This window comes from Setaria italica, chromosome IX, assembly GCF_000263155.2.
Source record: "Setaria italica strain Yugu1 chromosome IX, Setaria_italica_v2.0, whole genome shotgun sequence".
NCBI classification, from domain to species: Eukaryota; Viridiplantae; Streptophyta; class Magnoliopsida; order Poales; family Poaceae; genus Setaria; species Setaria italica.
The window spans coordinates 54,679,023-54,694,762 of record NC_028458.1 but is presented as its reverse complement, the minus strand read 5'-3'; the positions used below and the strand labels follow the sequence as shown (position 1 = coordinate 54,694,762).

General features: G+C 49.5%; 2 protein-coding genes across 2 annotated transcripts; both read right to left on the bottom strand.

The window, feature by feature from the left end:
- Positions 1-6,468: 6,468 nt before the first annotated feature.
- LOC101773371 (ethylene-responsive transcription factor ERF073) lies at positions 6,469-7,847 on the bottom strand. The gene has a single exon (XM_004985411.3). It carries the CDS (start codon positions 7,523-7,525, stop codon positions 6,626-6,628), a length of 900 nt encoding a protein of 299 aa, XP_004985468.1. The 5' UTR covers positions 7,526-7,847; the 3' UTR covers positions 6,469-6,625.
- A 3,462-nt stretch (positions 7,848-11,309) lies between these two features.
- On the bottom strand, positions 11,310-12,626 carry LOC101772959 (ethylene-responsive transcription factor ERF073). Its single transcript, XM_012843046.3, has one exon. The coding sequence runs from the start codon at positions 12,442-12,444 to the stop codon at positions 11,521-11,523; it is 924 nt and encodes a 307-aa protein (XP_012698500.1). The 5' UTR covers positions 12,445-12,626; the 3' UTR covers positions 11,310-11,520.
- Between the last annotated feature and the right edge of the window lie 3,114 nt (positions 12,627-15,740).

Here is a 15,740-nt window from a genome sequence, read left to right as displayed (position 1 = left end):
GGGGAGCACGAGGCTGCACGGTGTCTCAGCTCAAAATCGGTCACCATGGCCTAGTCGGAGCGTTGTCTACCTGCTTGCAACACATGCTCATATGACTGCCTCCTGGTCGGAGCGCTGCAGGAAGCAGAGAGCGGCGCAGGCTGCAGCAGGAGGCAGAGAGCGGTGCCAGCTGCAGTAGGAGGCAGTGGGTAGCAGCAGGTAACGGGAAAGCGAATGAATGAGCACCACACATCATTAGATTGGACGGTAAAAAAATTCAGGTGACGGGAGCTCCTAAAACACCCGGGCAATGGATAGCTTTTCCCAATTTGAATGAATGAAACTTGAATTTTGGAATCGGAATGTGTTAACAAGTGACTATGCTCATTCGTATATTCCCATCCAATTGAAATGATGAATACACACATGTTAAACTGAAACGACGAAGATACGCACATATATGGGTTTTTTTTTCACTTCTCATCATCATAAACAATGAAAACACACGCAAAATCATATTCTAAAAATATAATTTTGTTATGTCCTATGCTAATTGAACGAACTAAGCTAGCTCGATTGGGTGCCTATTTCTTCTAGTATGGGAAGCCACCTTGTTCTTCTAGGTTGATCAAGCTCTCTCCCTCTATGCTAATTGCTACAGCCAAAATTAAAAAAAAAATCAGAAAACAATGCCACAAAGTAGACGAGTGATCATAAACCATTTCATCACGATGACTCTTTCAGAAAATATTCTGTGCTACTCGCTTTTTTTCCGAAATTACTTCTTCACTTTAATTTTACTCTAAGTCAAACTTATCTAATTTGATCAAATTTATTAAAAAAGTCAACATATACAACATCAAATTAGTTCGATTGAATCCACTACAATATATGTCTTAATTGTGCATTTATTTGTTACGGTAGAGATTGATATTTTTTTATAAATTTAGTTAAAGTTAGATAAGTTTGATTTACGCTAAAATTAAAGTGAATAGAAATTTGAAATGGAGGGAGTAGATAGGTGCTGTAAGTTCGTTCAACGTTTTTTTTTTTTGAAACATTTTCGTTCAAACGCTTCGCTTGGGAACTCTGGTCGATGCTTGGGCTGATTACATTAGCAGTTTAGCACTAATGAAGAATCGTCCTACTATGCATGCTCCTGCAATTGGAGGAGCATCTTGTGCTCCGTTCGTCAGTTAATGCCACTTGTTCTGAAACTGTCTGGGTGACTGTCCCTTCAGCTGCCGGTTCATCCCTCCTCGTCATTCAGGCCTGACAACCATCCAGAGCAACTTGTGCAAAGGCCTCGTTCCTCCCCACTTGGCCGTCAATGATAAACTTACAAAAGGACGACGGCGACCTAATCTCGCTCGTTCCACTGCAACAGCCCATGTTGATTACTTGAGCAATGATGTCACGGTCACATAACAACAACTGCCTTCAGTCGTCACGCCAACAACTTACAGTTTTAAGGTAGAGCAAACAGATCAACAAACAGCTAATGAGGGATTAGAATGGGCACATCAGCTAAACAGAAATCTTATCTCCCTAACACCTTTATTAAGCATGTCTCCATCATAATGCAGCTAATACTTTTGACTACTTTATCACGAATCGCACGTCCAATGCTCATATAGTCATATGTTTGAGTATGGCTTGTGGTCACCACATTCCGCCTACCTGGCCAAAGCAAACAATATACTCCCTGCCTTTCTTTTTAAAGTATTTTGGACGATTAATTTACCTTTTGAATATGTGATTAATTGTTATAAAATCAATATCGTATTAAAATGAAATAACTGTTTGTCAAACTTATAGAGTTTGACCTTTTAAAATTCCAGTACGTTGCTCCTTCAAAAAAAATTCTAATACGTTTGTATATATTGAAAATCGAAAATTAGATAGTACCAGTAAATGGAATCGACAGGTTTTTCGAGAATTAAAAAGATAGAGTGTAAGTATATATTCACTCTTCTCACAAACAAGTCCTTGGGACATGAGAAATCTGAATGAATATTTTTAGGATCCAGCATTCAATCGAGATACTAGAGAAAAGCTCTTGCACAAGTTTTTATTTTTATTGCTTAAAGTCTTTATTACGTCAAAGAGACGCCCAAAAAGAGTTGTTGGCATAGGACAGATTTATTTCATATAAAAATAATTAATGACCAACCAGCAAATCCCTTACTTCTTGATGGTCATATGATTTGCCAAACCGCCATAGCAGCCGCCGCCGCTTGCTTGGTACGCTAGAGGCTTGTGTTGCCACGCCGCTCTTTGGAAGAACATTGTTCTCATGACTTCAGCCTATCTGTCCACGTATAAATATAAAACCTGTTGCGTTCTTATTATTTTTTTAGAGGTAGTGTTGTTTACTAATGTATAGTATAGATCTGCTGTACACTTGTACGTCAAAAATCCGCCGCTATGTACTCTGTCCCTGGTTTTCCCAACCTGGTATGCCCGAGGGCGGCATATGGCTGCTCAACTTTGGGAAAGATCATCGGCAACTTTACAATATTTACACTTGCCTTAGCAAGGTGAAAAAGTGAAATGCTTGCATACTGATGCATGCTGCGAGCAGTAGCAGCGCGATGCATGCTGCGGGCAAGCGGGAGCGGTGGCTCGCCTTGTAAATGGATCGATGACGACGGATATGACCCTGCTGCGGGGCGGTGCTGCCTCCGATCCCTTTGTGGACTATGAGCGAGCCAGCCAGCCAGCAGTGCGCCGAATAGAAGATGGTGCGCTGCAGCAAGCCGGGGACGAGCTGTGCTTGGCGTCGTTGCGGACCACGAATAGCTACCCGGTTGGCTGCGTGTACGCCTGGTTGGACGCGAACCAGCTGCCGCACACGGCAAACTCCCGGGGCCAGCTCGCGGTACACGGGCACCGCGTCGGTACACTTGGCTCAAGTTGGTTGCCGCTGATGGCCGGGATTAACATCCGAATCGACGAAGCGCAGATGGCTGCATCATCACATAGCTCGATCGGCTGCAGCTTCGTTTCATGATCTGAATTTAACCGTGCGTGAACCAGTGCCTACTTTTCCAGATGGAGGTCTAGCCGAAGAGGTGAATGAACATGTGCATCTGCATATGCTGCCTTTATAGACGAGCGAGCAGTGCGCGAATCACTTGAGGTGCACGAGCGTATAGTTGGTGCTCGCCCAACGGGACAAGTATAGTTGGTGCAGCATGCCATACGTTCCACTGCACGGATCGTCTGTGTCCAGCCAGCCAGCAAGTCCGTCCGGCCGGCCGCGCCATGTCCATCACCCCACAGCATATCCGATCCCGTCACCATCCAAGACGGATGAGAGCGCCCATGTTGCTGGACAAAACAGACTTGACCGATCAGCTGGCACATCAGTGGGACACATATGCATCTGCTTGCAGTGCGCCCAGCCGCAACATGCATCTGCTTGCTTTCGATGACAACGAGCGGCCAGTGAGACAAACAAGCTAGGAAAGATACGCTCCTCCACCTTTCGTCGTCACCAACCTCTCTATTCCCCATGGTTTGCATTTCTAGCTAGCTCCAAGCCTCCAACCTCCTTTCCCTGCATGCCTCCATGGCTCCATGGCACTTCCGGTCGCCCATCCTAGCTTTATTATTTGGTTCTGCCACCGTACCCCATCACTAACGAGGCAACAATTAATGCTCATCACCTTTGGATCCATCAGCACGATTTTCTGACGTGTTAGACTAGTCCCAGTGCAAGATTTCATTGCACTGTTTCCGAGGATGCCACATCATCATTTGAGGTGTATTCTCATGAATGAAATAGGGAGTCCCAGTACACAGATTCATTTCACGATTTCATAGGATGCCCATAACATTTAATTGTGAGGCATGTGATTGGATATGGTTAGATGAAATGAAACTCTATAGCTCCCAATGCAAGTTTCAATAGGTTTCATAGTCTTGGAAATAGTGTATACACAGTTTTATCCTGATGAAACTCCTTCCCTCTCTCACTTCATAACTACCCTGCCATGTCATCACATATGCTGATGTGTCACCATATTTAATGTGCATGAAACCTCTATGAAACTCCTACTGGGATTAGCCTTACTGCTCAGCAATGTATGGAGGATGTCCTGTTGATTTTTAGCCGCACCGACTCGCAGCTGACGAACGGGTCTAGAAAACGCAGCTCCTGCCTTTCAACTTCTGGTTCTAGGTACAAAACGCAGCTGTCGTCCGTGTATAGCACTAACAATGCCAGATGATGCATGAGGATAGATCGAGATGTAGCTAATTAACCACGCACGGGCTTAAGAAAACGCACGATAGATGCATGGAGGCATGAGTGAATACAATGACTGAACTCAATAATACAAGCGAGCTGTGTCGGTGATGGATTGGATCGACCGACCCAATGCAAGTTGTCAGCGATGGAAAACCCAACACAAACGCCTGCACCGCGCGGGGGTGGGTGGGTCTTGAGCCCCCTATCTTGCAACCTCACTATCCACCGGTTCCCGGGCGGGTACATGGTGGTGGCTGGAGCCCCCAATCCGCATGCAACCTCACTATCCACCAGTTCCCGGCCGGGTACATGGTGGTGTTGCCATCGATGGCGGACGTTGAACGCGTCCTTTCCGGCTCGCGAGTCCACTACGTGGAGATCTCCATCACAGGTCTACTAGCGTACTGGGAGATTGCTACGACGGAGGCGGTACTCTTCCAACCCCGTTGGATTGAGCGCCTCCACGCCAACACGGCCAACCGCGCCGACGTGGTGGAGTTTCGGCTCCGGGCTTGACCTACTGCCCCGAGCTCATCCCACTGGCAGAGATATTGATGATCCCGGGGCTACCGCCCCGAGCCGCCCAACATGCTCGCCTACTTGACTTGGACCTACCGCCCCGAGCTCATCCTACCGGCGGTGAGGTTGATGATCCCAGAGCCAGGGACACCGGCACCATCGTCCGAGCTGCCCAACATGCTCTTCTTACCCGTTGAAATCCAAGTCCAGGTGCTAGGCAAAGCACCGTGAGCCACCCGCAATTATCACCATGGCGTTGATTTATCCTTTAGTTAGCCTTACGCTCCTTGTGCTCTGTGGTGGAGGTAGGATTATCTTCTTCCTCCTCCATCTCCACCTCTTCTTTTAGTTCTTTTAGGGGGGTTGTGCCCCCCCTCCCCTCCCACCACGTCCGCTCCACTCTGAGCCTATTTACTTCCGTTGGTACATTTGTAGTTTGTTCAGACTTTAGAGATTAAGTTAGTACTAGACTAGCAACTTGCAGATTAATGCTGGTTATACAACTCAATCAAGTAAGCATCACTTTCATTTGTATTTTGGTTATGTTTTCTTGCACATTCGATTACTCTATTCCATTACTAGGTTGTTTTCTCATGCTTTTTTTTTCTTAAGTACTATGAGGAGGTTATGTAGTTGTGCTAACATTCTTTGTTTTTTCTTTCTTTTGTGTACGTGCGTGCGTGATGCATCTCGCTGGAAGGTACGAGGAGCATGACCGATATACTACAGTAGCTCCTTTTTTTCGTAAAGAAGAAATTAAAACTATGTACAGATCTGCGGCATGCATGTGTCGTAGGAATGGAAGCGCGAAAAAAGAAACTGTGAATTTTTCATGGCAACTAAACTCAGATTATATAAGAAGGAAATCACAGTAATTTATTTTTGCCTGGAATGAACTAGATGGACTTGCATCAGCAAATTTCGAACTCCGACCGAAGGATGGTCGGGACAATTAATAGAAGCATTTCTTGAACAAGGTGTGTCGTCCTCCGGAAAGACCCACAGTCCCATGGTGGACATGCTCACTTGCTCAGGACTCCTGGCTTGTTGGCCACCACCAAGGGCTCGACCCCGGTCAGCCCTACTTTGATGCCGTCTTTGTTGATGCGGTAGCACCTGCGGCGGCGGCGCACGGATGATGCAACAGAGACACCAGAGAGGACGACGAGGAGGAGGAGAGCCGCCAGCGATACAGCACCCTTCTTCTTCTTCTTGACCACCGGCACACGATGTTTCCTACTCCCTCGTCCTCCCCTCTCCTCTGCTCGGCACCACACGATGTTTCAGCTACCACTGCCAGGTTGGGATGTGTCAGGCGTTACCACACGACCGGTTGGTTGCTTCAACCCAAATCCGCAGTTGGGCTGGGTCTGGTGCCGATTGCCGTGCAAACACTTGCAAGATCGATTTCCTTCCTACGGTCAGGCTAAAAGGTCGCAGAGCAGCATCCTCTTAGTACACCACCTATCCGGTTGAACGCTATGGTGAGGTCTCGCGTAATCTTCAGAGATGAACGTTACTCTCTCTGTTTTAAGTTTGTTTTAATTTTGCCCTAAGAAAAAATTATCCAACTTTAATCAAAATTTTGAACTTAATATATTGTATGATGAAGAAAGTAACAACAAATCGAGGAGCGATCAAGAAGCAGATTGTAACGTTCAGTTCAGATGTTAGCAGGTCGTCTTACAATCAGTTAAGCACGTGGTCACTGAAGATGAAGACTTGAAAACCTCAATGATGCAACATGTGATTACAAACCGCAAGGATTCATAGCAACGAGAGCATTTGTACAGAACACGAGCAACAGTGCAGGACGATGAAGCGAGCACTTCTCCGGGAAAACAGGGTAGATGAATGAAGGAAAGCTTAAGCCTAATAGCACACGGTGTCGTCGAAGCTCCAGAGCCCCACGCCCTCGTTGCCCAGCGACAGCGACGCGTCGCCGCCGAACAGGCCGTCCAGAGACTCGTACGCGCCGCCGTTGAAGAAGCTGAAATGGTCGCCGAACATGAAAGCGTCCAACAGCATGTCGGCGGATTCCTCGGACGCCGCCGGTGGAGGCGCCATTTCCTCCTCCTCGGGTTCCTGGGGTTCCGTCCCGGCCCGCTTGCTGGGTCTGCCGAGCTCAACGTGGAAGCCAGCAGCAGGCCACGTCGCGCCGTCGTCGGTCGCGGACATGCCCTGCCACGAGAAGTCCGGCAGGGTGCTGCAGCCGCTGGCGTCGGAGACACTGTCGCTGGTCTCCGCCTCGCTCTTGACTGACGGCGCGTGCGCCGCGTCAGGAACATCGTCTCCGTCGACGAGGTCGACGTACGGCGCCGCCTTGGCGGCGCCGGCGGCGCTGCGCTTGCTGGTGCGCGCCGTGGCGGAGGACGACGTCGGGAAGTTGAGCTTGGCGCCGGCGCCGCGGAGGTCGCGCGCCGCGTCGTCGTAGGCGCGCGCGGCGGCTTCGGCGGTGGCGAAGGTGCCGAGCCAGACGCGGACGCCCTTGACGGGGTCGCGGACCTCGGCCGCCCACTTGCCCAACGGACGGCGCCGGACGCCGTGGTACTGGCTCGGCCGCCTGCTGCGCCGAGCCCCGGCAGCGGCGCCGAACGCGAACGCCTTGCGCTCCGTCACCAGCACGACCTCTTCGTCGGAGTCCTCGTCGAACTCCCGGAAGGCGGCCTCGAAGTCGTCGTCCTTGGCCGCCGCGGCGGGGGCCCGCTTCCGGCCCTTGCCGCCGGCCGTCGCGCTCGGTATGAGCTCGGCGAGGATCGCACCGCCACACATCTTGCTAGCTTAGCTTATTAGATGCCTAGTGTGCTCTGTCGGAATGAAGAAGGCCGTGAGCGGTGAAGCAGCTGTGGATCGGTGTAGTGCTGTGATGGTGTTGGTCGCCGGCGGTGGCGACTATTTATGGAGGTCGTGAGCGGCTTGGAAGGGGCGAGGGGTCGAGGGCAAAGGCGTGAGAAGGAAAGAAAAGCGTTGCGCGATCGCGTCACCGCGACGGCGAGGCCTCGTCCCGAACGAAGAGGGAAACAATGGAAAGAAAAGGGACATCCAAGTCAGCACGTACGAAACGACGAGTACGATTAGCCGCAAGGGCGCGTGGCTGGCTCCAGAACTGATGGGAGACGACGGCAAGGCTCGTTCAAGGGCCGGGCCGATGGCAGGTACCAATGGGCTGATGGGGTTTGCACTTCACTCTCCCACCCACAGGCGACAGGCGAGAAAGGGCATCCGGATCCGATCAGATGAAGCTGCACGGCATGATGGCTTAACACGTCCTTCATTGACGCGTCTCTCTCTGCAGTAATTCACGTCGACCTGAAAGTCAACATGTCCGCATGGGCTTAGCAGGTTAACAGCTCATCGTTCTTCTTCTGAAAGTGGCCATTGAATTAGCAAAAATTTATCAAATGAAGTACAGTATAGCAGTATTAGTGTATTACAGATTTCAGTATTTCAAAAAAGAAGGATTTCAGTAAAACAGTGAATTCGATCCTTGTGTTCCCGCTGACAGTAGCTTCAAAGGCGGAACCGTGCGATTCCGAAACCTGGTACGGCCTGCCAGTTTCCAGCAAGGCTGTATCCATCTCCACCAAGTGGACGCTGAGTTTACTTTCGTGGCGCTTAAAGCTAGTTCATGCGATTGGACGGATCACGCTAGTTTTATTTTGCTACGAGCCTATTCATCATCAACTGGATGCGTATATTAATCCACCCATCTGATACTACCTTTTCCGATAGCAAAGTAGCGATCCTGGCGTTCCTGAGCCACGGCACTCGAGTCGTCGTGCTACCTTACCTAAGCAGCCAAGCTCCTTTGTCTGGACTACTGCAAACAGTCGTCGTCTCTTAGCTAGCTACGCCTGTCATTGTTTATGCAATGGACCATCCAATCGGCAATCACCTGGCGATTATTATATCGACACCGCGGTGCTAACCAGCTTTTCTGCTGAACGCTGCACTGCAAAACCATGGATCACTTCCAGTCCCAGGTATCAAGGGGAGAGCGGTATCTCACACTGAACAAACGTGTCGCCGGGACTTGCATTTGGGACGACGAACAACAGCTGAGGATGATGAAAAGGATAGGATGAAGATGATGAGCAGCCTAATGGGGAGGTCAGAAAAGAAAGAATCACCGAAGCCATAGCCACACAATACAGTTTGGGTTCTCATCGAAGAAGAAGAGAATTGAATGGAGTGAAGAGGGAGATGAGGAAAATTCAGGTACCAATCAGGTCGGGCACGCGCGAGTCTAATTTACCTTAACCTAAAATTACAGGCAGTAATAGTTTTGATTCTTAACAGTTTGAGTCCACCCATTGTCGCCACAAGAGAAGCACATACCACTCTCTAAACATTCAGATTCATTTCCACTCCCACACACCATATAGTTCGTTGGCAGTGTGGCGATGGAACGGCGGAAAAAAAAAATGGAGGCCAGCTTTGGAGACACACACGCATCATGCATGACAAAAACCCGGAGTACGGATCACCCGCTCGTATCTATCAAAATAGTGCTGAAGATACAGGCGCACTGTGCACGTACGCAAACAGCCAGGCTTGGCCTGGACTGGAGCCCTGATGAGATGATAGGGGGTAGGAGAAGATGGCAACATCTTGGCTTGTTTGTTTAAGAGATGACGGCGTTGTTGTGCCTGTTAGATGATGGGATGGAGCGCGGTATGTCGACACCTCTCCGAGCCGTGCTGGCTGATCTGATGGTGAGACTGCGACATGTTGTAGCTTTGACAATTTGCAACTTGAGGGACGCCTTGCAAGCAAGGGAAAGCCAAGTTCAGTGTCTCTCCTCTCCCTGAGTCCTGAGAGTTGCCAACAAAATAATGCAACTGATGATGATAATGAAAAAGAATACTAATGTCTTCCCTATCGTCCGGGAGGCTCATGCTTGCAGCTGGCAAAGTTCATCTTGTCATCCTCTCTCTTCTTCTTTTTTCGTCCGAATATTCAAAAGTATCCCTTTGTCATCACCGAATGAATCACCGATTTGTAAAATACAAGGTGATAAACTCTGCCTCCTGCGTCAGTTCTGTAGCGCAGCGGTGTCACAATATGCCCTTCCGCCAAATTTCCATACTGTACACAAAGAGAAAGATCTAAGAGCACATCCTCTCCAAAATGCCAAGGCTCATGCTCATCAACCTGCCCTACATTTTTAGAAAACTTTTAATAACAAATTTATAGTTTTTGGATTTGAAATGAATTAGTTATGAATTTTTTGATTAAATCAAAAAATTTTAAAATTTCTACAAAATGCAAAAACACCATCTAAACCATCCAAGAGGCCAAATTTGCCCCGTTTTGATAGCTAAATGGCCCTAGTTGTTCGGTATTGTAGTTGCAGGTTGGAAATTAGACTTTTGTGATAGTTTAAGGATGAAAATAGAACTTTTTTTTATTTTTATAATAATGATAAATCATCATACTCATAAACTAATCAAATGAACCTCTCTGTCAAAGCGAGTGAACAAAATTGTCAGGAAATGGGAGTACCTGTGCGTAGTTCGTGGCTCAAAGATCCAAATGGTAATGTTTTTCAAAAAAAAACAAAGAACCTAGTTCGCAAATTCTATACTAGTTTTACAAAATGGCCTGGTTGTCTTAAACATTCTACATTTTCTTTGGTTTCATTGCATTAGGATTCAACAAATATTTCTAGTCTCTAGAGAAACCATATAAGGATAATTGTTTTGTAGTTTAAATATGTAGATTTTGTATAAACATAACATAAATTGCAAATCATGAGGACAATATTGAGTTTGTTAAATTTAATTGAATTGGTGAACTTGGGTGCACTGATCATGTTATTTTCAATTCAATGTCAATTTTAAACAAAACATAATCATAAGTCAATCATTTGAACAATCGCATATATAAACTGTTACATATTCCTAATTTAACATGTCCTGATATATTATATGTAAAGAGTAAAAACATGTCAGATGAAAGTATCATTACATGTTTCTCTTCGTAATTTAATCTTGCACTGGCTGGATAAAGGTTGGCTGGTTCTAGACTTCTTTCTCTCCGGTCATTCGTGGAACAACGCACTAATGGTGCACGCGAGTACGCGACCTTGCAGACTCCACAGGACGATCAGTGGAATTCAGCCTCGCGATTTGCGTGCGAATACATGCTTCGCCTGTTTTCAATGGTCCTTGCTATCGACTGTTTACCTGAACAGAGAAGAACCACGTTCGTCGTTTCAATTTCATTCTAGGTCAGGGGCGTGTTTGGGTCCTTCCCTTATCACATTCGGATACTAATTAAACATGAGTTAATTATAAAATTAATTGCAGAAATCATAGAAATCATGAGCTAAGTCGTGAGACGAATCTATTAAATCTAATTGCAGAAGTTCTGGACTAATTCGCGAGATGAATCTATTAAAACTAATAATAATTCGCGAGATGAATCTATTAAAACTAATAATGTGACAGGCTAAAGTTTAGCTCTTGAAAAAAAAAACACCCCCTAAACCATTTTTTCTTTGTGAATTAACATTGATCAACTCAAGCAGTCAGTAAGACTTGATGCAATAGAATTCCTCATCAAAGGCTAGATGACTATCAACGCTTGGATATGAAAGGATAGAGCAACATGTTTTTGAGAACGGTAATTTCTGTTCTTCCTCGATCCGGGAAAGATGTTTAGAGAACGGTAATTGCAGCTCTTCCTCGATTGAAGGTTTCAAACTAGACAAAATTTTACAAAACCATCCGTAGTTTACAAGACATGACCACAGGCGAGGAAGCTTAAAACGACAGGTTGTCCTCGACGAGGCAGCCGTCGTCGAAGCTCCACAGGCCCATCCCCTCGTCCGCCGCGACGGCGGCGCTGCTGCCCTGCACGGCGTCCGCGCTGAACAGGCTGTCCAGGGACTCGTAGGCGCCGCCGTTGAAGTAGGCGAACTGGTCGCCGAAGATGAACGCGTCGAACAGGGCGTCCGACTCGGAGTCGGAGGCCCGGGGCGACGCCTCGTCGTCGGCGCTCTCCGGCTCGGTCCTCTGGCGCTTGCTAGCGCCGCCGCTGCTCTGGTCGGCGGCCTCCAGGGCGGGGTGCGCCGCGGGGGCCTCCTCGTCGTACACCGACACGCCCTGCCACGAGAAGTCCGGGAGCGCGCCGGAATCGGAGCTCTCGCTGGCCTCGTCCTCCTCGTCGGCGACGAGGTCGACGACCTCGGCGGCGCGGCCGCGCTTGCCGCTGTTCTGGACGGCGTCGGCGGGTGAGGGGAAGTTGAGCTTGGCCCTGGCCCCGCGGATGTCGCGCGCGGCGGCGTCGTAGGCGAGCGCGGCGGCCTCGGCGGAGGGGAAGGTGCCGAGCCAGACGCGGACGCCCTTGACGGGGTCGCGGATCTCGGCCGCCCACTTACCCCACGGGCGGCGGCGGACGCCCTTGTACTGGGCGGCCTTGCGGCGCCTGCTCGGCGCCGGCGCGGCCAGCTCCTGGCGCTGCTGCCTCCTTAGCTTCCTCGTCGCGGCGAAGGAAGCGCTGAACGCGAACGCCGGCTTGCTCTCCACCTCTTCCTCCTCCTCGTCGAACTCCCGGAAGGCCGCCTCGTAGTCGTCGGCCCTCCGCTGCTGCTTGCCCTTGCTTGCCGCCGGCCAGAGGTGGCCCGGCGTGACGCGGCCCGCCGGCGTGCTCGGTATGAGCTCGGCGAGGATCGCACCACCACACATCTTGCTTTCTCTCTTGGGTTCTTGCCTCTCTGCTTGCTGGTTGTTGAAGCGAGTCACTAGTCGGACGCTAGCTAGCTCTTGTGTTTGGTTTGGAATGGGTGGTCTCGGCTCGACGAGGAGGCGCTGTTAAATAGGGGGAGGACGCGCTGGGCTAGGAGGAAGAAGCGGTGGGTCATGGCATGGCGTGGGAGCTCCAAAATTCGCGGGGCGTGCAGCTTCATCGCTGCGTGTGAGGGGATAAGGCCGGCCTCCGCGGACACGCAGGTAAGGGCCCGCATGCTCGTGTCCCCTCGTCGCCATCGCTATTTCGGCGGTTGGGCAGGAGGTGCAATGCATCTGCCTCTTGCCTTCCTCCCGAGTTGCGTCCGCGCTGAAGCCGCTGTCGCGAGGCGCGGCGGGGGACAGCGACGGCAACAGGCAGCCAGACGTGTAGACCCGGGCGCCCTGGCCCGGCTGGGGTCAAGTTGTCCGCGCGTGCCGGGCGCCCCGGCCCGCGGTTTTGAGCTTCTCGGCGATGCTCGGCGACGGTCTCCACTCTGCGGCCCACCGTGTTGCCGCTGAGCGCACCGAAGACTCGAGGAGGAGGGCGTGTGCCCGCCACGCGCCGGAGCAGGAAGAGAGCCCTTGCCTCTTGGAGCCCGTGGCGAGGCGGCCACACGCGACGCCCCAGAGACGGGTGCCCGCGACAGCGGCGCCAAACCGGAACCACCACCTCCTCCTCCCTTCCGCCCCCCAGTTTGTGGGAAGGCTGTATTGGCAAGTGGCCCAGCTGGGAGCTTATTCTAATCAGGTGTGTTATTGTTAACCACTCCGCTAAACCCCTTGCTAAACTAAGCAAGTGGGCTGAGCTTTAGCGATAAGACCGAAGGATTAGCGCTGATGATGATTTGACAGAGTTAGCAAGTGGGGTGGGGTGGAGGACTGGAGGCCTTCAACTTTTTCAAAGTGGGGCCCGCATAAAGAAATCGAGGTAAACTAAACTGAAAGAGTGCCTGTCTTCGGTCTGCAAACAGTACTGTACGTGCACTTGGAATAAACATATCGCCGCAATTTGGGAAATATACAAGTCTTCCAGATACATCTTCTTGGGTCATGATGTCAATGATCACCGAGCCAAAGTGCCAAACCAGGCACGAGGACGACTGCGGCTTGCCAAAGTTTCGGGAAAAGCGGTATCGGTATTGCGTTGGACTAGGACTAGGAGGACGGACCTCACTTTGTCTCCAAGCTGAGCTCAGGCCTCGACAAGCTCAGCGCTAGGCGTAGCCGTGTAGGGAGGAAGAGAGGTCCACGCAAACTCGAAGCTTATCAACGAGGAATGAAAATGCCAGAATATTGAATAGAATGATTCCAGTGACAACAAGCTGTAATTTTCGCTGCCTGCGTGCCTACGATTTAGCGAGCCAGAAAAATGGGATATGCTCGATGAGGGGAGGCCCGCTCGGATGGCGCGTCTTCAACACTTTTTTTTTTGTTGTTGGGCCATTCTATGGGCTAGTCAGGCCCTTTGAGTTCTTCTCTAAAAGGGCCTGATGAAACGTGTTTATAGAAGGGCCCAACTTTGGGGCAGTTAGTTTACTGAAAGGCCCTTTTCCATTCTTTCGGTCCGTTGCAGCACCTGAGCGGAGCAAACATATGTAATTCCTGATTTTTCGTGAATAATATGTAATTCCTGATGAATAACGTCCCAGCCCTCGCCGTCCTGCCCAACCAAAGCGACGCCGTCACTCTCGGCTGAGTAGTAGGTACTATGATAAAAGATGTTCGAGTCTTGGATGGTCTACAAAAGAAAAAGTGTGGAGGAGCGGCCCGTAAAGTAGTTATCGAAGGCTCGAGTATTTGAGTAGTGGGTAGCAGGGATGAAGCCAGGGTTACTACAACACGGGGCCCAAGCAAACCAGATCGTGCAAAGTTCTTTAATGTGAGGGGTGAAAACAATACAGACTTGATCGATTGTCTATGCAAATTATACACTCTAATGCATGTGTTATGAGCATATTGATCTGGACCATAAAGTAGCTAGTGTCCCTAGTGGGTAGTATGATAAGCATCTTAGGTGGTTTTTTTTACCATATTGATCTGGACCATAAAGTAGCTTCTAAAATTTGGGAGGGAAATAAGTGTGTCCTTGGATGATCTATTTCCATGGGACCACACGTCGATAATTCCCTGTGTTGCGTTTGCCATGCCAATGACTGAATTTACGGTTGGTCGGTTGCCATGGTTGGAAGGTACTCAGTAGAGCTGCGGTTCGTGTCATGCTCCTCGCTATGCGTAGGGAGGGAACAGAGGTCCACGCAAACTCCAAGCTTATCAACTGAGGAATGAAACTGCCAGGCAACTGAATAGAATAATTTCAGTGGCAACAAGCTGTATTTTTCGCTGTCTGCGTACGATTTAGCGAGCCAGAAAAAGGGATATCCTCGATGAGGCCCGCTCGGATGGCGTGTCTGTGTTGTTGGGCCCTTCCGTTCCATGGGCTTGCCAGGCCTTTTTCTCCGTGTTCCCTTCTCGCGCGGCTGAAACGCCGTTTATGGGCCTGTGTCTCTACAAGGGTCAGACAGCTCACAACGTCGACAGTACTAACGACTATATATTTTCTCATAATAAGACCGGATTTGCGACAATGAACGACTATATATTCTCGTGAAAACTTTTTTTTGGCGCCCGTTGCAACGGTCATGTTAACGTGTATGCCTTTGTTCATGGGTTGCCTTTCGCTGGTACTTAAACACTACTGGTAGCCATAACTGTGGAAACAAAGCATGCAAGCGAGATTACCCTCTCCACGTCTGCAGGAGCCGGTGGATGCATTGATTTGGGAGGAGATCCGGTATTCTGTGCAGGGGTTAGTTTATTTCTCTCGAGGTTCCTTGAGTTCCTTCAGTATGAAATTCTGAATCATCTCGTTCAGAACTTCGATCAGATCCAATATGAACATGGGGGACAGGTGCGGTGGCTTGGGGGTGCATGGTGATGACGGCCATACTCTTGGTGATCCTGGTTGCATCGCCCGTCCGGTGTAAGTTACATCTCACCATCTTTGTTTCTTTTTTCTCATTGTTTTTTTTTATCACTGATTGAATCTAGATGTATGTATACATATTCTGCGCGCTGTTGAACACGTCTTATTGAAGCGGGTCGTCCTCACCTTCTCGAGGTTGGAACTGCAAGGAGCCATGCGTATAGCCTCAGGAAGATGAGCAATAATGCTACAGCGACATTCGATGAGAGCAAGGTGAAGCTGGTATTTTGTGCCAAGATGGAGTGTGATACGAAGCCATATGACTGCTACT